Raw genomic sequence first — 23,720 nt, forward strand, 5'->3', positions numbered from 1 at the left:
ATTCCAGTGCCTAGAAGGTCATCTGATACGAAGTAGGTATCCAACAAATATCTGTTGAATAAATGGATAAATCAGCTGGGGAGGTTGTACAGAACTTGTAAACCAAGTTTAGGATCACAGGTTTGATCCTAAGGGAGGCCATTGATGAGTTTTAAGCAAATGCTGGCTTAAAATCTGATCTGATATCTGTTTTCATAAGAGCCCCTGCAAAGCCATGTATGTGAGTGGATCTTCAGGGAACCCCAACATTCAATGATTCACAGTGATTCATGGTTGTGTGGTTGGTAATTCTGACAAAGACAGATAGCTTATGATATCACTTATATGGAGAATCTTTTTAAAAAAATCATACAAATGAACTTATTTATAAAACAGAGACTCATAGAGAACACACATATGGCTAACAGGGTGTGTGTTGGAGGGGTTAAGGATGGCAGGGAGGGATGGACTAGGAGTTTGGGATTGACTGTACACATTGCTATTTAAAATAGATAACCAGCAAGGATCTTTCCATTCTGCACAGGGAACTCTACTCAGTATTCTGTAATAATCTAAATGGGAAGAGAATTTGAAAAAATAGACACAGGTGTATATATGTATATATGTACGCACACACACACGTATATATAGCTGAATCATTTTGCTGTACACCTGAAGCTACCCCAACATTGTTAATCAACTACACTCCAATACAAAATTAAAAAAATCTTTCTTGTATCCATTGAGGAAGACTATTTGATGAAGCAAACTCATTCTGTTGATTCTGAAAGTTGGAACCTATGACCAAAAATCAGAAGGAAAGTGTCTCCTAAGCTACCTGAGAGTGAATTAACACCAGAGATGAGCTTTGTGGCACAAGTGAGGTGTGTGCTGTGGCGTTCCTTTCTCTTGCCAGGCAGCTGGTGACTCATAGGTGAGTTGAAACAAGGGTGGGGCTCCAGAGGCACACAAAATGTGGTTCTGAGTCATTTGGCTGAGCTCAGGGAACTGAACTTGAAGTATAAACAATGGCTTTTCTCTTTGAATCAAATGGAAACACTTTCTTCTTGGCCTTTGATTATGCTGAACTACCACCTCTGAACAACCAGAACTTCTCATTCCCTGAAGATGGACCAAACGGTGCCTGCCATTGAGTTATCTGAAGAAGCAGAAAGCCCCCCTACCAAGAAAGTTGCACCAGTCTCCCTTTCCTGTGTGTTTATCAGGATTTGGCTCATGGTTTCACAGACCTATTCTCCTTTACCTCCCTTCCTCCTCTGCCCGTCACCGTATAAATTCCCTTACATTTTATGCACATCTAGAACAGTCTAGGTTCAGTTAACCTATAACCTGGCTCATTCTTTGCTTGCCTTTGAAGACAGAATATGTTCTTAAAGAGGCACTGCTTGAAGGCATACAATTTCTCTGGCTGAAATCTTCAGTTTTCATGGAAGGCAGTGTGCATTTGATTTTCCATGAAAACCTTTTGCTTCTTGGGAAAGTAGACATAATGTCTCCAACCAACCAGTTTCCCAAGAGTATGGCACCACAATGATTTGTTTCTTTGCTTCCAAGAAAACCTGATAACATCCATGTTCACCCGTATAATTATCTGATTAACTTTTTTTTTTTTTTTTTTTTTTAGAAAAAGTTATTCTGTACTGTGGTATACAATACAGAAAAAAAATTAAAAGTAACTTCTCCCAGAGCAAGGCTAGTCTTGATTAGTTTTTACCTGTACTCCTGAATCAACCATTTAGAAGTTACAGGCATTTATTTTTAATCATCATAATTTTTGGGCCCTAAGTAATGGACGGACACAAAGCATGAGTCATCTGACTGGTATAAAGATTGATATAACACTTAAAAAAAGTAAACTGATATTCACAGCCTATTTATTTCAGCCATTGAGTCATTATCTCAGGCCACCCTGTGGAGAACTTTTGTATCTTTGCATGTAGGCACCTGATGCAGTGGGCTTGGGAAGAACTGATCAGTGAGAAGCATAGCCCAATGAAGGAAATGCCAGCCCCTCTTGCATAAACTTACAAACCAGTCCATCAAACCTTACATCAGTTATGGGATTTACCCAGATACCCTCGTTATTTGCATGGTTTGGCAAAAGACCTTATTGTCAAGGGCTCCAACAGGGTTTGTTTTGGATTCTGCACTTTGAGAAACAGTACTATGTAGAAGCTCTAGAAACTGGCAGTGGACAGGCGTCTGTCTTATCCTGGATTGGCCGTTTTGAGATATTGAGCAAGTGAGTCTCAATTCTGTTCTTTATTGAGAAATATGTTGCTAAGACCTATAAAATGAGATATCATGCTTCTCTGAGGTCTGAGATCAATTCTGCTATGAATATTCTAGCGTTTGAGAATATCTGGAGCCCAGTTTCTTTCGGACTATCAGAGTAGATGACTGGGAAACAGGCCGTGTTGCAAGACGTAAGAATCCTTACCACGTCATCAATGTCATTGCTTCGGGGAAGTTCAGCAAAGGAACCAAGAAGTGAATTGACTTACATTCCCATGCTGGGTCTGGAAGCAAGCCTTCATGATGGCACACACTTAAAAATGAAATTGAGGATTCACAAAGGCTCAGAAGAAGGTAATTCTGAGGAACACACATGCTATATGCCATAAACATGTAAAGACAAAGGTCAATGATTTTTGAAGAAAGATTTATAGGAAGTTGTGCTATCTGATGTGCCATGTAAAATCACTTTGCTGCCTGGCTATGAAAATCTAAGATAGAAATTAACATTATTCAAGACTTGTACAATCTCATAGATTTAAAAAAATTACTACGACTGACCCCCAAAGCTGCTCTTCTAAGTGTAATGACCAAAATAGCACTTCATCTCTTGCTATGAATATATCTACTGAAGACTAGAGGCACTGATTTTGTGTAACTTCATGCCTGTTCTTGTGAGGAATAGTTGATGGAGTTGGTGTGCCGAGCATGGGCCTACTGTGTGTCTAGTCCTTTGAGACATCCCTGAACTTAGAGGCAAAATATGTCTGAGATTCTTGTCCAACTCTTTCCCCTTCATCCATGTGTCTTTGGTCTCATTATTTTTCTGAGCCCAGTTTTTTCCATCCATGAAATGGGTCAATAGCCTTCAAAACTTCACAGCATAGTTGTGAGAGTCCAACAAGATCTTGGATATAAGGATCATTACAGCTGATGCTGAAAGTTAAAAGGGGCCAAGCAAGCACTGGTTAAATTTCAAGAAATCATTTTGAGTCTTTGCATGTGCTATCATATTTATTTCTTACACGGAATCCACTGGGCAGACACTACTATTATCCTCATCTTCCAGATGAGGAAACTGAGGCATGGAGATTAAATCACTTTCCCAAGGCCACAAAATGATGATGTGAAGCTGAAATTCAAGCCCAAGCAGTGCCAAGGGGAGGCCCTGCTCCCAATCTCTATATGATGGTTCAGTTTAAGAGAGCAGTAGGGCTGTGAGATGGGGCAACCGTTTATGTGATAGTGGATGGGTGCATCTGAGTTACTTCAGTCATGCCCGACTCTTTGTGACTCTATGGACCGTAGCCCACCAGGCTCCTCTGTCCATGGAATTCTCCAGGCAAGAGTACTGGAGTGGGTTGTCATGCCCTCCTCCAGGGGAATCTTCCCAACCCAGGGATCAAACCTGCGTCTCATGTTTCCTGCATTGGCAGGCAGCTTCTTTACTACTAGTGCCAACTGGGAAGCCCTTATGTGATATTAGAGGTCATAATAGCCTCCTAATACTTGCCTTCCATGTGGGTGATTATCTCACTTCTTTGAATCTTGGATCCTTATATGTGAAATTTGAAAGTGATAGGTGAGAATTAACAATATTTCAAAAAGTATAAACATTTGGTGGGATCTTGTGTGTGGCAGCAATCATTAACTCTAAATAAATATTGATTTCTCTGACATATTTTTTCTAAGATACACAAAGAAGGAGGCTCCCTCCGTGTATCTTTTATTTGGAGAAATAGGAAAAAAAGAGGTCTTTACATCTTACATGAGACAGATGCAATTTCGCAGCATCAATTTTGAAGTCAAAGCTAAAGAATTTGCAATAGGAGATACCACTGCTGCTGCTGCTGCTAAGTCACTTCAGTCGTGTCTGACTCTGTGCGACCCCATAGATGGTAGCCCACCAGGCTCCCCCGTCCCTGGGATTCTCCAGGCAAGAACACTGGAGTGGGTTGCCATTTCCTTCTCCAAATCATGAAAGTGAAAAGTGAAAGTGAAGTCGCTCAGTCATGTCCGACCCCTAGCGACACCATGGACTGCAGCCCACCAGGCTCCTCCGTCCATGGGATTTTCCAGGCAAGAGTACTGGAGTGGGGTGCCATTGCCTTCTCCGGCAGGTACCACTATGAATCATCAAATACCTTAGTCCCTGGCTGATTACTTTCACAGGTGGGAGGTTTCCAATAAAATGGACCTTTCCAGAAAGGTCCTTGGTCGAGGTATCAAGAAACTGGAATGATGAGGGTGTCTCACACTGGTGTGACCTCTGAGATAGCCACTTAGCTTTGTTGAACCTCATTCTTCCACAGGTAAGAAAGACAGGGCATGGAATGGAAATGTAAGAATTTCTATACTAAGTTCCTTTCTTGTTAGCTGGATTATACTAAAAATAAAAAAAAAAGAAGAAGAGGAAAAGATGGCTCTTGATCCCTGCAGAATTACAGATGTACAGCAGGGGAGTTTCTCAAGAGGGAGAGTCTCTGCTGAGTCCTTATTTCATCTCGGCTGTGCTGGGCTAAGTCGCTTCAGTCGTGTCCGACTCTTTGCGACACTACAGACTGTAGCCCTCCAGGCTTCTCTGTCCATGGGATTTCCCAGGCAAGGATACTGGAGGGGGTTGCCATGCCCTCCTCCAGGGGATCTTCCTGACCCAGCGATCAAACCTGCGTCTCTTATGTCTGTTGCATTAACAGGCGTGTTCTTTACCACTAGAGCCACCTGGGAAGCCACCTTCCATCTCACTAGATGTGAATTTACACACCACTCAGTTGTTTTGTCCAGAGGTTAAGCTCTCCAATGTCAAGTGAGTGGTTTTTATAAATCTTGCTACAGTCAAAACTACATTATGGAACTCTTTCCAACAAGAGAAATCAAAGGTGATATAAGCCAAAATTCAATGTAAATTTTGCCTCAAAAGAAAAAAAAAGAAAGAGCTATGGACAAATACTGAAGTCCGGCTAATACTTAGGGGTGGGATGTGCTGATTTTACAATTTTCTTTGAAATGCACCAAACATATGGATTGATGGCTGAGTAGAGGGATGTGCAGACAGAAAAAAGTATGTGAAACAAATACAATAAAATGTTAATTGCAGATTCTATGTGGTAGGTATATGAGTATTCACTGCAGAACTCTTTTAATTTTCTGTAAGTTTGAAATTATTCACACAAAAAAAAGTTTAAATAAAAGGCTTTTCTTTTTTTTTTTCTAATGATTAAAAACACAGACCTTGGGGCCAGTCTCCACTAACAGGAGGTTTAATCTTAAGCAAATTTACTGAACTTTTCTATAATATAAAAATGCTTTGCATAATTAAGTTCATAACGTTCTGAGACTCAAATAAGCTTGTATTTAGAAAATTCCTAGCATACAGTGTAATGCAAAATTTGTTAAATTAAATATTAAAAATCATCTCATATACAGGGTCATGAATGGGAAAGCAGGTTATTCTGGTTTTTCTTGGATATGTGATCCTGAGAATGCAGAATTTTTATTAAAACCAGATAACAGGTCTCTATACCCGGAGGTATTAGTCATTTTCCCTCTAATCCAGGCATATTTCATCTTCTGTTAGGAGGTAGTAGAATCATCAGGATAAATTAATAACATTTATTTCTTTTTTAATTTCCTTTAAAAAGTTCTGCTTGCTGAAAGCACGTTCCCTAACCCCAGGCTTAGATTATACCTAATATTTGGATATCGACATAAAAAATATGTAGTGACCTGGTCACACAAAATAATCTAGCAATCTACTGATGTTTAAAAAGAGGGAAGTAAACAGTAGTTACGTTCTCCAACAAAGTAATTAATTAATTAATAAAGAAAGGTTTCCTATCCTTTGTTGGAGAACGTAACTAATAATTAAATTAGTAATTAATTAATAAGAGGTTAGACAGTTCAAAACCTACAAAGTAGACTATGTATCATATGGGTGGGGCCTTTTCTGTCTTTTAAAGAACCAGAACCAGCAAAGGAAATAAAGCAAGCTGAAATCAGGTCTTTAATCACTGTGCAACCATTATTGAGCACCTACTGTGTACTGGCTCTGGTTGAGGTTCTGGGGATTCAGCAGTGAGTAAGATGGAAATCTCAGCCAGAGCCTAGCTCCCATTCTAGAACCAGAGGCAGACAAATACAGAGGAAATAAATCTATGTGTGTATGTGCAGATGGTGTTAAGTACTAAAGAAAACAAGCAGTTAAGGGAGGCAGGAAGCAAGGAGGTTTGCAATTTTGATAGGATTGTGAGTAGCATTTGACTTGAAAGGAGGGAGGTACATGTACGTGGATTTCTGGGAAGTACAAATGGGAAAGGATGTGGGGATATCCCCAGGTGGGCGGGTCCTGGGCTCCTGGCTCAAGTGTGATGGGAACACCCCAAGCACCCAGAAAGGGGCAGGAGCTGAGTCATGGATGGATCAGGGTGCCCATGGTGCCTGTGGTCATTGTAAGGATCTCAGCTTTTACTCTGAGTGAAATGGGGTCCATGGGGAGGATTTGGGCAGAAGAGTGAGCTCTTGATGTCATTTCAAAAGGATCATTCTGCTGCTGTATTGAGAGCAGTCTTGCTGATGGTAGTGGAGGGGGCGCAGGGGTGGAAGCAGGGTATGAAATTTAAAAGATGTCTATAAGCTTTTTAATCATCTTTCCATTGAGAAGTAGGTATTTGGTTTTTTAAATTTTTTTGTTTGCTTTTGCTTTCAAAAAAGACTTTAACTACAGATCTAACACATTTTTACCCAGAGAAAGACAAAAAATGCAATTGCCATACGACATCACAAAGCATTCTACTTTGTTCTGTCTTCATTTATAATACCAATGAAAAAAAATACAACGCAATTGAAAAAAAAAATCTCTACACTTACAAGAGTCTTGCATAATAAAGCCAGTCTGCCTCAATCAAAGTAACATCATAACAAACACAATAAGAGCATCATTGACTTGCTTTCCAAGCATATTCTTAAATTTACTCCTTTCCTTTTGGTAAAAATCTAAGTAGGCATTATATGCCTGTTTATTCTCAAAGACTGCACTTGAACCTGGTGGGCTTGTGACTGCTTCAACAGGTGTTCATGAAGCTGACCTCTGAGGCTAGGGTACAGAAGGCCGTGAGAGTTCTGCTTTACTTACGAGAAAACTCTTGGAGCCCTCCCTGCTGGTGGGGACATATGGGCGATGCAGCCCCCAGTCTTGGCTTGCCCTGTTTCTCAGCCATCTCAGACTGCATGGGTCATGGGAGTGAGGACTCCATCTTGCAGGCGAATGCTCCAGGCTCAGCTGTTCTAGGTCCCCCAGTCGAAATCCTAGGTATCATGGAACCAGGAAGAGCTATCTCTGCAGGGTGTTTTCCTACCCAGCAGAGTCCATGATCATAACGAAATGGCTGTTGTTTAGCATTGCTCTGTGCTGGTATGGGTGGTTATTCAGTAGTGGATAACCAGAGAATGGGGAAAAAAGGATGAGGCTTCCAAAACAATCAAGGTGAGAGATTGTGGGGGCTGAGCCCAGAGAGGTTGCTGTGGGGAGGTGAGGAGTGGTCAGATTCTGAATATCCTATGAAGGGAGGATCATGAATTTGCTGACTCATTCAATGTAGAATGAAAAAGTCACAAACGATTCCATGTTTTTGGTTTGAGCTACTGGAAGGCTAGAGTTGTCATTTTCTGCGATGGGAAAGGCTCTAAAGGAAGCATGTTTGGGATAGAAGGAGTATCAGGGGCTCAGTTTTGGGCATGTTAAGTTGGAGATGCCTTTGATCCTCCAAGTGAAATATCTAGTAAGCCATTGGAAATGGCATATGTACGCATAATACATAAACATGGATAGTGATGTTCGTATAGTGATGGGGCAAGGTCCAATCAGGAGGTATTTACAGTTAGGAAAGAGAAGGGGTACAAGGACTGAGCCTTGGGTCACTCCACTGTTTAAAGGTCAAGGAGATGAGTAAAGCCAGGAATAGACACTGCAAAGGAAGGGCTGGTGGTAGAAGAGGGTCATAACCTGGAAGCCAAGAGAGCAAAGTGCTTGAAGGAGGAGGAATGATTATTTGTGTCAAGTGCTGCCAACAGACCAAGTAAAATAAAGCCACCACTGGTTAAGGGAATTCAAGGCATAAGACTATCATTTATTGAGCCTCTGTTACATGCCAGGCATTGTATTGAACATTCTTAAAATAGCAGTAGAGGAGTAAGAGATAGCTGCAGGCTAACTTCCAGAGATAAAAGCTACCATTTATTGTCGACTACACATGTGAGAGTTACTGACAGCCTCACATACACTATCTTATCAAATCTTCAGCATTGCCTCTTGAGGTATGGATCAGAGACAGGAAGCGAACTTTCCGATGAGGCACGGCTAGTAAGGGGCAAACTAGGACTCAAACCCAATTCTGCTGCTGCTGCTAAGTCGCTTCAGTGGTGTCCGACTCTGGGCGACCCCATAGACGGCAGCCCACCAGGCTCCCCCGTCCCTGGGATTCTCCAGGCAAGAACACTGGAGTGGGTTGCCATTTCCTTCTCCAATGCGTGAAAGTGAAAAGTGAAAGTGAAGTCGCTCAGTCGTGTCCAACTCTTCGCTACCCCATGGACTGCAGCCTACCAGGCTCCTCCGTCCATGGGATTTCCAGGCAAGAGTACTGGAGTGGGGTGCCATTGCCTTCTCTGAATTCTAGCTGAGGTCAAAGCTCGTTTTCCTGCTATCATTCTTCCTTAAGGGGTTCCCTGGGAAATCCTGAGGGGTGCTGGGTTGTGAAAAGCCACCAGAAAAGAAATATCTCCCTGGAGAGTTCATTTTTACTCAAGGTTGTAAGGCGGGATATAAATGTAGTTTTATAGTAAAAGAAATATTATGAAAATAGTATTAAAAAGTGGGGTACAAAATTCTAATATAAAGTTTTTAAATAGATTAATAACAAGTGGTCTTGTTGAATCACTTTGGCTTCACACTTTGTGTGTGTGTGTGTGTGTATGTGTGTTTTCTCCTTGGTAAATCAGTTTATGAATCCCTTTACCCTGTCTTCTCTGGAAAGACGGGTTTGTTGGTTTTTCTGATTGGGGTGTGAGAGTTAAGGTTTTAATCTGGGGACCCGAGAAAGTCTAGGAACAAATGAGCCTTCTACATAGAAAATTCTGCAATACAGAAAATATCCCAAAGGATTCTTGACTTTCCAAAGGATAAGCTCTACATGGCAGGGAAAGAACATTCAGGTATAACTTGTAGTTGACAGGATAATCATATTTACACATAGCCATTTTCCTGGGCAACTTTTGAAGACCCAGTTATATCATAGCCAGAGAATAATAATGGTCACCAAGATATATGAGTGCACTGTCTAACAAAAGGTTTGTATGTCACTGCCTATGAAGTTTGAGAGAGGAAGATTGAGCAGTAAAATGGTGTCAGTTCTGTGACTTCTTGACACCTAATATTCGAAATCAGGGTCAGTCTGGGAAACCCAGTATACATGGTGGAGTCAGAGTTGTTCCTCAAACTTGCACACTCCAGGAATATGTGTTAATATAACAAGTCAAGAAAATTAAGAAGATACACCTATTGCTTTTAAAAATATATAAAATAAGTCTAAATTAAGAAGATCCAAGTCCCCTGAATCACTCTATTTAGGACCTCTTATTTTTCTCATCCTGTAGCTCAGAGGGACTTCTCTGGTGGCTCAGCAGTTAAGAGTCTGCCTGCAATGCTGGAGACGTGGGAGATGCAGGTTCAATCCCTGGCTCTGGAAGATCCCCTGGAGAAGGAAATGGCAACCCACTGTAGTATTCTTGCTGGGAAAATCCCATGGATGCAGGAGTCTGGTGGGCTATAGTCCATGGGGTCACAAAGAGTTGGACAGAACTTAGTGACTAAACAATAGTTCAGAGATTACAGACTTGTGGCTGGTAGCAATGTCTCCTTGAAATCTACACTATTGGCCTTTTGAAGGACTAAATGACAATACTTAAAAATTAGGATATTCTCTTCCCCTCCTCCCCCATCTGGATTTCCAGCTTCTTTTGAAAATCATAAAATCTGTCTACACAACACTGTCCTGAGTAGTTGTTGTTGTTGCTACCTGAGTTGCTTTGCTCTACTCGGGCAAACCCGTGCTTTGTTACTGTTGTTTAGTTGCTGAGTCGTGTCGGACTCTTTGCAACCCCGTGGGCTGCAACCTGCCAGGCTCCTCTGCCCGTGGGATTTTCCAAGCAAGAATACTGGAGTGGGTTGCTCTTTCCTTCTCCAGGGGATCTTGCCGATGCAGATATTGATCCTGCGTCTCCTGCTTGGCAGGCAGACTCTTTACCGCTGAGCCACCTGGGAAGCCTTAACCCATGCTGAGCACTTTCTATTGTCCACCCCAGGCCTTGCCAGCCTGCTGGGTATTTGTCATCTCAACCTCTGCTGTAATCAAATGATCTGCAATGTGGAAAGCTTTTGAGTGAAGCATTATTTAGAGAGAATTGTGATGGAGGAAGTAGATTATGGAGAACAGTTTTGAATACTTCTCTGAGCCCTGCTCATAGTGTGTGTTTGTTTCCAAATGTTTAATTGGTGAATGAATGGCCCTATGACTTTCTATCAGTAATATGGTGGCAACAACTTCTCACATGAATTTATGGGTTAGCATACTTTAGAATTTCATAAAAACATTAGTTCAGGCCAACTAAGAGAGATGACAATACTTAGTAGGAAGATTAAAACAAGTGTATTTCAAAATAACTGGAGTGGATTCCTTGAGAATAATTAGGTTAACGTCAATCTACTTGTGTTTCTAAAAAGAATCATTTTCTAGGAAACTTTAACCAATAGATAAAATTAATTTATAATTGGAAGATATGAAATATACTTTAAAATATATATTATTTCAATCAACAAAACAGCTAAACCTGAACACATGCATCCTTCTTTGCCTGTTATTTCTTAGATAAGGCAGCAAGTTACAGACCTCCTCAGGTTGAATGATTACACTTTGGATTTGACAGCATGAGGCTGGGGCAGTGGCCAGGAGGACCAACCCCACGTCCAAGGATCCGTGGCTGTGTGGGTGCAGGAGGGCCTAGAGGAGCTATCCCATGTTGAAGGTCAGGAAGGGCGGCGGTGAGGAGATACCCCTCGTCCAAGGTAAGGAGCAATGGCTGCGCTTTGCTGGAGCAGCCGTGAAGAGATACCCCACGCCCAAGGGAAGAGAAACCCAAGTAAGACGGTAGGTGTTGCAAGAGGGCATCAGAGGGCAAACACACTGAAACCATACTCACAGAAAACTAGTCAATCTAATCACACTAGGACCACAGCCTTGTCTAACTCAATGAAACTAAGCCATGCCCATGGGGCAACCCAAGATGGGCGGTTCATGGTGGAGAGATTTGACAGAATGTGGTCTACTGGAGAAGGGAATGGCAAACCACTTCAGTATTCTTGCCTTGAGAACCCCATGAACAGTATGAAAAGGCAAAATGATAGGATACTGAAAGACAAACTCCCCAGGTCAGTTGCTGGTACTGCTAAGTTGCTTCAGTCGTGTCCGACTCTCTGCGACCCCAGAGACGGCAGCCCATGAGGCTCCCCTGTCCCTGGGATTCTCCAGGCAAGAACACTGGAGTGGGTTGCCATTTCCTTCTCCCGTGCATGACAGGGAAAAGTGGAAGTGAAGTCGCTCAGTCGTGTCCAACTCTTAGCGACCCCATGGACTGCAGCCTACCAGGCTCCTCTGTCCATGGGATTTTCCAGGCAAGAGTACTGGAGTGGGGTGCCATTGCCTTCTCCACAGGTCAGTAGGTGCCCAATATGCTACTGGAGATCAGTGAGAAATAACTCCAGAAAGAATGAAGAGATGGAGCCAAAGCAAAAACAATACCCAGCTGTGGATGTGACTGGTGATAGAAGCAAGGTCCGATGCTGTAAAGAGCAATATTGCATAGGAACCTGGCATGTCAGGTCCATGAATCAAGGCAAATTGGAAGTGGTCAAACAAGAGATGGCAAGAGTGAATGTCGACATTCTAGGAATCAGTGAACTAAAATGGACTGGAATGGGTGAATTTAACTCAGATGACCATTATATCTACTACTGCAGGCAGGAATCCCTCAGAAGAAATGGAGTTGCCATCATGGTCAACAAAAGTGTCCGAAATGCAGTACTTGGATGCAATCTCAAAAACGACAGAATGATCTCTGTTCGTTTCCAAGGCAAACCATTCAATATCACAGTAATCCAAGTCTATGCCCCAACCAGTAACACTGAAGAAGCTGAAGTTGAACAGTTCTATGAAGACCTCCAAGACCTTTTAGAACTAACACCCAAAAAAGATGTCCTTTTCATTATAGGGGACTGGAATGCAAAAGTAGGAAGTCAAGAAACACCTGGAATAACAGGCAAATTTGGCCTTGGAATACGGAATGAAGCAGGGCAAAGACTGATAGAGTTTTGCCAAGAAAATGCACTGGTCATAACAAACACCCTCTTCCAACAACACAAGAAAAGACTCTATACATGGACATCACCAGATGGTCAACACCGAAATCAGATTGATTATATTCTTTGTAGCCAAAGATGGAGAAGCTCTATACAGTCAGCAAAAACAAGACCAGGAGCTGACTGTGGCTCAGACCATGAACTCCTTATTGCCAAATTCAGACTTAAATTGAAGAAAGTAGGGAAAACCACTAGACCATTCAGGTATGACCTAAATCATATCCCTTATGATTATACAGTGGAAGTGAGAAATAGATTTAAGGGCCTAGATCTAATAGATAGAGTGCCTGATGAACTATGGAATGAGGTTTGTGACACTGTCCAGGAGACAGGGATCAAGACCATTCCCATAGAAAAGAAATGCAAAAAAGCAAAATGGCTGTCTGGGGAGGCCTTACAAATAGCTGTGAAAAGAAGAGACGTGAAAAGCAAAGGAGAAAAGGAAAGATACAAGCATATGAATGCAGAGTTCCAAAGAATAGCAAGAAGAGATAAGAAAGCCTTCTTCAGCGATCAATGCAAAGAAATAGAGGAAAACAACAGAATGGGAAAGACTAGGGATCTCTTCAAGAAAATCAGAGATACCAAAGGAACATTTCATGCAAAGAGGGGCTCGATAAAGGACAGAAATGGTATGGGCCTAACAGAAGCAGAAGATATTAAGAAGAGATGGCAAGAATACACAGAAGAACTGTACAAAAAAGATCTTCACGACCCAGATAATCACGATGGTGTGATCACTGACCTAGAGCCAGACATCCTGGAATGTGAAGTCAGGTGGGCCTTAGAAAGAATCACTATGAACAAAGCTAGTGGAGGTGATGGAATTCCAGTTGAGCTATTCCAAATCCTGAAAGATGATGCTGTGAAAGTGCTGCACTCAATATGCCAGCAAATTTGGAAAACTCAGCAGTGGCCACAGGACTGGAAAAGGTCAGTTTTCATTCCAATCCCAAAGAAAGACAATGCCAAAGAATGCTCAAACTACTGCACAATTGCACTCATCTCACATGCTAGTAAAGTAATGCTCAAAATTCTCCAAGCCAGGCTTCAGCAATATGTGAACCATGAACTTCCAGATGTTCAAGCTGGTTTTAGAAAAGACAGAGGAACCAGTGATCAAATTGCCAAATTCTGCTGGATCATGGAAAAAGCAAGAGAATTCCAGAAAAACATCTATTTCTGCTTTATTGACTATGCCAAAGCCTTTGACTGTGTGGATCACAATAAACTGTGGAAAATTCTGAAAGAGATGGGAATACCAGACCACCTTATCTGCCTCTTGAGAAATTTGTATGCAGGTCAGGAAGCAACAGTTAGAACTGGACACGGAACAACAGACTGGTTCCAAATAAGAAAAGGAGTTCGTCAAGGCTGTATATTGTCACCCTGTTTATTTAACTTATATGCAGAGTACATCATGAGAAATGCTGGACTGGAAGAAACACAAGCTGAAATCAAGATTGCCAGGAGAAATATCAATAACCTCAGATATGCAGATGACACCACCCTTATGGCAGAAAGTGAAGAGGAACTCAAAAGCCTCTTGATGAAAGTGAAAGTGGAGAGTGAAAAAGTTGGCTTAAAGCTCAACATTCAGAAAACGAAGATCATGGCATGCAGTCCCACCACTTCATGGGAAATAGATGGGGAAACAGTGGAAACAGTGTCAGACTTTATTTTTCTGGGCTCCAAAGTCACTACAGATGGTGACTGCAGCCATGAATTGAAAAGACGCTTACTCCTTGGAAGGAAAGTTATGACCAACCTAGATAGCATATTCAAAAGCAGAGACATTACTTTGCCAACAAAGGTCCGTCTAGTCAAGGCTATGGTTTTTCCAGTAGTCATGTATGGATGTGAGAGTTGGACTGTGAAGAAGGCTGAGCACCGAGGAATTGATGCTTTTGAACTGTGGTGTTGGAGAAGACTCTTGAGAGTCCCTTGGACTGCAAGGAGATCCAACCAGTCCATTCTGAAGGAGATCAGCCCTGGGATTTCTTTGGAAGGAATGATGCTAAAGCTGAAACTCCAGTACTTTGGCCACCTCATGCGAAGAGTTGACTCATTGGCAAAGACTTTGATGCTGGGAGGGATTGGGGGCAGGAGGAGAAGGGGACGACAGAGGATGAGATGGCTGGATGGCATCACTGACTCAAATGACGTGAGTCTGAGTGATCTCCGGGAGTTGGTGAGGGACAGGGAGGCCTGGCGTGCTGTGATTCATGGGGTCACAAAGAGTCAGACACGACTGAGTGACTGATCTGATCTGATCTGATCTGAAACGATTGTGCTTTTGCACTGATGTCATATGAGTTCATTGTGTTTGGTTTTACCAGCCAGAGACTCACCTTAAATCCTTATGCAAAATACAAAATAAAACAAAATAAAAATATAAAGGTTAGGAAAAGGAATTTTTGCCAAAGATTGATGGGCAAAACTGTTTCCTCAAATTGAAGGCATTGAGAATGGTTGTAATAAGACTGTAGAATGATTTTTCTAGGCATTTTAAAGAAATAGAATATCCATGTGTTTACATGCTTATTGTTGTTTAATACATCACCACCATTCTTAAAACAATGACCACTTGTTTGCTCAAGAATCTGTAATCTGAGCAGGGCCAGGGGGGACATGGAGAAGGAAATGGCAACCCACTCCAGTATTCTTGCCTGGATAATCCCACAGACAGAGGATCCTGCAGGGGGCTACAGCCCATGGGGTCACAAAGAGTCAGACACAACTGAAGCAACTTAGCAGCAGCAGGGACAAGTCATCTCTACTCCATGAAGTAGAATTGGAACAGACAGACTCCAGGGCTGGGGCACCCACTTCTAAGACAGCTGGCTCACTCAGTCTACCAGCTGGCGCTGCATCTGTCCTGGGTTACTTGGTCTTTCTCTGCTTGGGCTTCTCCCGAGCTGCTATGGCTTCCTTCAAACATGGTGGCTGGGTTCCAAGAGTGAGTTTGTTCTATGAGGACTGGGTTCAAGCTGCAAGGCTTTTGGTCAAGACTCAGTTTGCTTAGGGTGTCCTCAAAGTGAAATGGACCAAAGCCGGTGACTGAGGATCATGATGGCAAAGGTGACCACACCCACAACCACAGAGGGGAAAACAGACCCTCGTCTGCCCTACTGCCCTAAGGACCCAGCAGGGTTTCTTCTTTCTGGAACATACTTTTTAAGCCATAATTGAGGCTCTCAGTGGAAGCCAATTTCAACTTAGTAACACCTAAATATATCTGAGCAAATAGGTTCTGGATGTTCCTTCCTTCAGAAAGAGCTGTTAGAAAAGGCAGTGGCTGCCCTAATATTTCCTGCTGCTCCTTGGGAAGTGTCGATGAATTCAAAGTTATTTACAGTCTTATAGGAGCATTTAGTAACAAACCTTCTGGATTCTGGCTTTTCTTCTTACTTAGGAGTGGTCGTCACCATCTAGCTAAGTCTCTAGCCTTAGACACTAGGGGGTGGTTACAGAACCAAGATAAAGTAGGGACAGAGAGAAGGAATCCCCTGAAGGCATTTCTGCCCTCAGGGTGGGGATGGTTCAGAAGGTGAGTAGGCCAGGGCCCAGTGTTACAGCCATTTTAGGGGCAAAGAGAGTCCTGAGTGGTAGTGATCTGAATTGATGCAGTGATGAAGAGTTGGTGGGAATTAGTATGACCCCCCTCATGCGAATAATGAGACTTGAATACTTTTTCTTCACATTATGTTGGGAGGGCCAATAAGGTCATTAGGGTTTGTCAGGAAGATAGCATGGAAAAACCCGAATCAACTTTTTGACTGACCGAATAGTCAGCTGGAGGAGGCCAGACCTGAGGGTTTTAGTAGGCACTTCAAGGCTAGGGCAAGGGCTTTTGTTGAGAGAGGAGCACAATTTGGAGACTACAGCCTATTCACAAATGACCCAGACTCCACAGCGATTCCCCCTCTCCACCTCTTTCGTCCCACTGGCACATGAATTTAATTCACTGAATCGTGAGCTGGCCTCCAACCAGCCCCACCTGTCCTGTGATCTTAGAACCATCTGACTTGCCCCACCTTCCCCCCAGTTCTCCCGAGTGGGTTCCTGGACACTCAGCTTCTCATTTTCCATGAGTAAAGCTGCGGGTTTGCCTATGCTAATCTGCTCCCGAGCAGGTGAAGTCACCCTGCTGCTCCTGAGGCTCAGAGCAGAGGGCTGGGCATCCAGTGAGAAGCTGGGGACTGCCTGATTGTTTTCACAAGTAGCTTGCAGACCCGGCTTGGCTCCCTCTTTGAATACACTGACAACATTTTTTGGGTTCCTCCTCCTCCTCCTCAGCACATTCCCCTCAAACATTCTGCCACAGCAGGAGTGAAAAAAATTTTTTTAAAGCCTCACATGGGAAAACAATTCAAAGTCTGTTTGGTTCCTGTGTGCAGCGTATAACAATAAGCCACACTTTCTGAAGTGTCTTATAAAAAGGAATGCTTGTGATGTCAAATTTCAAAGAAAGACTTTGGCCCCAAATCAAGCTGTGAGTTCTGACAAGGCCCCACGGAACACCAAAAGAAGTCGCCTTTCAAACAGAGAGGCATTCCTACTCTACCAGGGGAAAATACCACCCACTCCACATAATCTCAGCAGCGTTTACTTTCGCTTCCTTTTTTATTTCTTTTGAAGCATGGTGAATGCAGTCTGCTGTGATTTTCTGAGGGACTGAAATTCAGCTCAAGAATTTTAGCCTTTGCAACTGTGCTCCCTAAAACTCTTGAGAGAAAACAACAGTCTAGGAGGGATGTTTGTACATTAGGAGTTGAAAGCTCTTGGGTCTACGTATCCCCTCTCCTGTATAAAGAAGAAATTCCCTCCTTAACCCATATCTAAACTTTTTAGTAGCCAAGCATTTGAAATGAGCCGAAGCGAAGAGTCCAAACATGGAAAACACTTCCTGCCAAGGACTTTCAATGAGGACAGCTTCAAAGAGCTTTACAGCAAAATATTGAAATGTCCCGGTCATTCAGACGAAGGGGGAGGGATCGCTTCTTACCTGGGATTCTTTCACCACCCCGTTCTTCCAGCAGTTTCCCCCGTGACAGTCGGCGGCACTCTGATTATGAAGCGTCCCATTGCAAACAGCACCACCTCCAGGATCAGCCATTTGTGGGAAATCGGTGGAAGCCACAGGCTCCCTTCCAGAGGCCCCGGGAGAGCTTGAGTTTTTGAAGTTGGTGAGGAGATAGATAAAGCACTTCAGACTGAGCGCTTGGAGGAAAGCTACCAATCAGGGTTTTCCAGAAGAAGAGCAACAGCCTATCTTTGGGGCAGATCTTTGGAAGTAAAAGCAAAGGATTACCTTTACGTTCCTCAAATCAGATTGTGGCCTCCATGGCAACAAAACTGCTCCTGAAACTACAAAGGAGATTGCCAGCTCCTAGCCTGGACTGAGGCAACCGGCAGGCTGCAAAACCCAGTGGCAAATGGTGAGGAGGCTGGCCGGGAGGTGGAGAATCTTTTAAAGACACACGCACACACATACCACAGTACACTCCCCAGGTGTCTCCTCCCGAAGACAGTCAGTGCTGAATTGACATTTACCCTTTCCTCACCCTGCTCCTGCATCTAATTACATTTCTGGTTGTAAACCAAGGTCAAAGTCAACACTTCTTTTTGCTGTAAAAGAATGTTCAGAAGTGGTTGGCAGGGGCTAGAGGGAGGAGAGATGGGAAGTTTCTGTTTAATGTTGGAGAAGATGGAAAAAGTTGGGGCATGAATGGTGGTGATGGTTGCCATATGAATGTGCCCTATGCCACTGAACTATACACTTAAAAGTGGTTACAAGGGTAAATTTGATATCATATATACTTTACATAATGCAAAAATGGCAAATGAAAACCATTCAGAACCTACCGGGTTAAAACCAGTGACATCAAGAAGTACTAACTGATCCAGAAAGATGTGGGTTCAATCTCTGGGTCAGGAAGATCCCCTGGAGGAGAGCATGGCAACCCACTCCAGCAGTTTAGCTTGGCGAATTCCATGGGCAGAGGAGGCTGGCAGGCTACAGTCCATAGGGTCATAAAGAGTCGGACATGACTGAGTGACTGAACATGCATAACTGCATTACCTTTATTATGTGACCTTGGGAAAGTGGTTTTCTCTCTTTTACCTTGATTTCTCCAGCTATAAAGTTAGATAAAACTTTTTTGTGGGCTAACCTCTGATGGGGGAGTTTGTTATGAACACAGGTGTTGGAGGCAGCATCCTAGCCCTGATAGCTCTGGTTTACTTATTGGTTCTTATTCTCTCAATGCACTAGTCACCAGACAGATCTAAAGGCCTTGTGATGAGACAGATTGTTGGACAATGTTAATTATTTACAGCCTGTTTGAGTCCTCCCAAGCCTGCCCTCATAGTCCTATAGAATGGAGACTTCTTTAACATCAGGCACTTAGAAAAGAAATGCATTTCTTGGGTCAGTGAACACAAACAAGCAAACACAACAAAAAGACAGAAGTAGCCCTGTTGTCAGAGCCTCATGTCCTGGTTCTCAGTGATTTTGGGCAGGGTTTGTCTCCCCTCCAGGAAGATGTGGCAGACAAAGGAAGTGATCAGAATGCTTCTCCCAACCATGCTTTTGCCTGCGAAGGTATCCTTTTCCATAGAGACCTGGGGCAAATGATGGAGCTAATACCAGTGCATGTGAAATAGATCGCCAGTGGGAATTTGATGTATGACTCAAGGAAATCCAACCAGAGTGACAACCCAGAGAGGTGGGACAGGGTGGGTCGTGGGAGGGAAGTTCAAGAGGGATGAGACATGTGTACACTTATGGCTGATGCATGTTGATGTATGGAAGAAACTGGCACAATATTGTAGAGCAATTAATCCTCCAATCATAAGTAAATAAATTTTTAAAAGTACTAAGTGTGCCCTCCCTTTCTGGTCTCAGGATCAGAATTTTTTATTGCATTTCTCCCAGCCTTTGTCTTCAAAGGAGGACTGCTCTCTTCTATGGTTGCTCCACTAAGATTTGGGAGCTAAATCTGTGTTGGCTTATTTCCTTCTAGATTTATATAAAAGAAAGAAGACTAAGAAGGAGTGCTGGTAACTGCTGGTCTAACTGTTGGTAACTGCCTCACCTTAGAAAAACACATTAAGTACATGGTGTTATTTTAACTGAGCTCTGTTGACCTTACAAAGTTATTTCTGAATAAGGATTTTGATGTAAAACTTCTGAACTTTAGATGCTTCCACCTTTTCAGCTTTTTCCCCCTCTTCTTCCTTTCCATCCCTGTTCTTTTTGAATTTCCTGTGTTTTCTTTCCCCCTTCCTTCTTTCTCATCTTTTCTTCACATTTTTTTCTTTCTTTCTTTTTGACAAGGGGGCAAAAAACACATGTAAAGAAAACGTGTCAAGGGGAAGGCAGGAGGGATACGTTAGGAATTTAGAATTGACATATACAGACTTCTGAGAAGGAACTGGCAACCCATTCCAGTATTCTTGCCTGGAGAATCCCATGGACAGAAGAGTCTGGCAGACCATGGGGTCACAGAGTCAGACATGACTGAGCGGCTATATGATGATAATGACATATAAAATAGATAAATAACAGGGATCTGCAGTATAGCACAGGGAACTCTATTCAATACATTGTAATAACCTGTAATAGAAGAGAAAGTAAAGAAAAAAATGTATATTTTTATTCATACATAGGTACAACAGAATCTCTTTGCTCTACACCTTAAACTAATACATTGTAACTTAACTATATTTTCAGTTCAGCTCAGTTCAGTCACTCAGTCATGTCTGACTCTTTGCAACCCCATAGATTGCATCACGTCAGGCTTCCCTGTCCATCACCAACTCCCAGAGCTTATTCAGACTCATGTCTCGTGAGTCAATGATGCCATCCAACCATCTTATCCTCTGTCATTCCCTTCTCCTCCCAGCTTCAATTTTTCCCAGCATCAGGGTCTTTTCCAATGAGTCAGTTCTTCTGATCAGGTGGCCAAAGTATTGGAGCTTCAGCATCAGTCCTTCTAATGAATATTCAGGACTGATTTACTTTAGGATTGACTGGTTGGATCTCCTTGCAGCCCAAGGATCTCTCAAGAGTCTTCTGTAACACTGCAGTTCAAAAGCATTAATTCTTCAGCCCTCAGCTTTCTTCATAGTACAACTCTCATCCATACATGACTACTGGAAAAACCATGGCTTTGACTAGATGGACCTTTGTTGGCAAAGTAATGTCTCTGCTTTTTAATATGCTGTGTGGGTTGGTCATAACTTTTCTTCCAAGGAGCAAGCATCTTCTAATTTCATGACTGCAGTCACCATCTGCAGTGATTTTAGAGCCAAGGAAATAAAGTCTGTCACTGTTTCCATTGTTTCCCCCATCTACTTGCCATGAAGTGATGGGACCAGATGCCATGATCTTCATTTTTTGAATGTTGAGTTATAAGCCAGCTTTTTCACTCTCCTCTTTCACTTTCATCAAGAGGCTCTGTAGTTCTTCACTTTCTTCCATAAGGGTGATGTCATCTGAATATCTGAAGTTATTGATATTTCTCCCAACAATCTATATTCCAGCTGGAGCCTCATCACAGCCCAGCATTTTGCATGATGCAGTCTGCATGTAAGTTTAATAAGCAGTGTGACAATATACAGCCTTGATGTACTCCTTTTCCAATATGGAACCAGTCTGTTATTCCATGTCCAGTTCTAATTGCTCCTTCTTGACCTGCATACAGATTTCTTAGGAGGCAGGTAAGCTGGTCTGGTATTCCCATCTCTTTCAGAATTTTTCACAGTTTGTTGTGATCTACACAGTCAAAGACTTTGGCATAGTCAATAAAGCAGAAGTAGATTTTTTCGGGTATTCTTTTGCTTTATCGATGATCCATCGGATGTTGGGAATTTGATCTCTGGTTCCTCTGCCATTTCTAAATCCAGCTTGAACATCTGGAAGTTCATGGTTCATGTACTGTTGAAGCCTGGCTTGGAGAACTTTGAGCATTTCTTTGCTAGTGTGTAAGAGGAATGCAATTGTGCAGTAGTTTGAACATTCTTTGGCATTGCCTTTATTTGGGGTTGTAATGAAAACTGACTTTTTCCAGTCCTGTGGCTACTTCTGAACTTTCCAAATGTTCTGGCATATTGAGTGCAGCACTTTCACAGCATCATCTTTTAGGATTTGAAATGGCTCAATTGGAATTCCATCACCTCCACTAGCTTTGTTTGTAGTAATGCTTCCTAAGGCCCACTTGATTTGGCATCCTGGATGTCTGGCTCTAGGTGAGTGATCACATCATTGTGGTTTCTGAGTCATGATGATCTTTTTTGTATAGTTTTTCTGTGTATTCTTGCCGCCTCTTCTTAATATCTTCTGCTTCTGTTAGGTCCATACCATTTCTGTCCTTTATTGTGCCCTCCTTTGCATGAAATGTTCCCTTGGTATCTCTAATTTTCTTGAAGAGATCTCTTGTCTTTCCCATTCCATTGTTTTCCTCTATTTCTTTGCACTGATCACTGAAGAAGGCATTCTTATCTGTCTTTGCTATTCTTTGGAACTCTTCATTCAAATGGATATATCTTTCCTTCACTCCTTTGCCTTTAGCTTCTCTTCTTTTCTCAATTATTTGTAAGGCCTCCTCAGACAACTGTGTTTTTGAATTTCTTTTTCTTGGAGATGGTCTTGATCCCTGTCTCCTGTACAATGTCATGAACCTCCGTCCATATTTCTTCAGGTACTCTGGTCTATTATATCTAATCACTTAAATCTATTTGTCACTTCCACTGTATAATTGTAAGGGATTTGATTTAGGTCCTACCTGAATGGTCTATTGGTTAGTTTCTTCAATTTAAGTCTGAATTTGGCAATAAGGAGTTCATGATCTGAGCCACAGTCAGCTCCTGGTCTTGTTTTTGTTGACTGTATAGAGCTTCTCCATCTTTGGCTGCAAATAATATAATCAATCCAATTTCAGTGTTGACCATCTGGTGATGTCTATGTGTAGAGTCTTCCCTTGTGTTGTTGGAACAGGGTGTTTGCTATGACCAGTGAGTTCTCTTGGAAAAATTCTATTAGCCTTTGACCTGCTTTGTCTTGTACTCCAAGGCCAAATTTGCCTGTTACTCTAGGTATCTCTTGATGTCCTACTTTTGCATTCCAGTCCCCTATGGTGAAAAGGACATCTTTTTTTGGTATTAGTTCTAGAAGGTCTTATAGGTCATCATAGAACCGTTCAATTTCAGCTTCTTCAGCATTATTGGTTGGGGCATAGACTTGGATAATATGATAATGAATGGCTTGCCTTGGAAATGAACCAAGATCATTCTGTAGTTTTTAAGATTACACACAAGTATTGCATTTCAGACTCTCTTGTGACTATGATGGCTACTCCATTTCTTCTAAGGGATTCCTGCCCACAGTAGTAGATATAATGGTCATCTGAGTTAAATTTACCCATTTTAGTTTGCTGATTCCTAAAATGTCTATGTTCACTCTTGCCATCTCTTGTTTGACCACTTCTAATTTATCTTGATTCATGCACCTAACAGTCCAGGTTCCTATGCAAGATTTTTCTTTACAGCATTGGACTTTACTTCTATCACCAGTCACTTCCACAACTGGGTGTTGTTTTCACTTTGGCTCCATCTCTTCATTCTTTCTTGATTTATTTCTCCATTCTTCTCCAGTACCATACTGGGCACCTACCAACCTGGGGAGTTTATCTTTCAGGATCATATATTTATGCCTTTTCATACAGTTTATGGGGTTCTCAAGGCAAGATAACTGAAGTGGTTTGCCATTCCCTTCTCCAGTGGACCACATTTTGTCAGAACTCTCCAGCATGACCTGTTCATCTTGGGTAGCCCTACATGGCATGGCTCATAGTTTCATTGAGTTAGACAAGGTTGTGGTCCATGTGATCCGTTTGATTATTCACACAGCCTGTGGCATAAGCCCTCTTGGAGGAGGTCACCAATAACCGCACCATAAAGCTGCCGAGCAGATACCCACAAACTGCAGAACAATTATACCAAAGAAATTCTCACA

At 42.4% G+C, this 23,720-nt stretch overlaps 1 protein-coding gene across 2 annotated transcripts in view; it reads right to left on the minus strand.

Moving 5' to 3' along the window:
- The window catches only part of SPTLC3 (serine palmitoyltransferase long chain base subunit 3), a 150,447-nt gene extending 132,298 nt beyond the window's left edge, over nt 1-18,149 (minus strand). Inside the window, exon 1 of one of the 2 annotated variants that reach the window (XM_006071072.4) lies at nt 18,015-18,149. Coding sequence is in view for 1 of the 2 variants with exons in the window: in XM_006071071.4 (XP_006071133.2) it covers nt 17,709-17,819 (111 nt within the window). In the remaining variant the exon portion in view is untranslated. Of the gene's footprint in view, nt 1-17,708 lie in introns of both variants that reach the window. The other variant, XM_006071071.4, reaches the window with a different exon arrangement.
- Between the last annotated feature and the right edge of the window lie 5,571 nt (nt 18,150-23,720).

This window comes from Bubalus bubalis, chromosome 14, assembly GCF_019923935.1.
Source record: "Bubalus bubalis isolate 160015118507 breed Murrah chromosome 14, NDDB_SH_1, whole genome shotgun sequence".
NCBI lineage: Eukaryota > Metazoa > Chordata > Mammalia > Artiodactyla > Bovidae > Bubalus > Bubalus bubalis.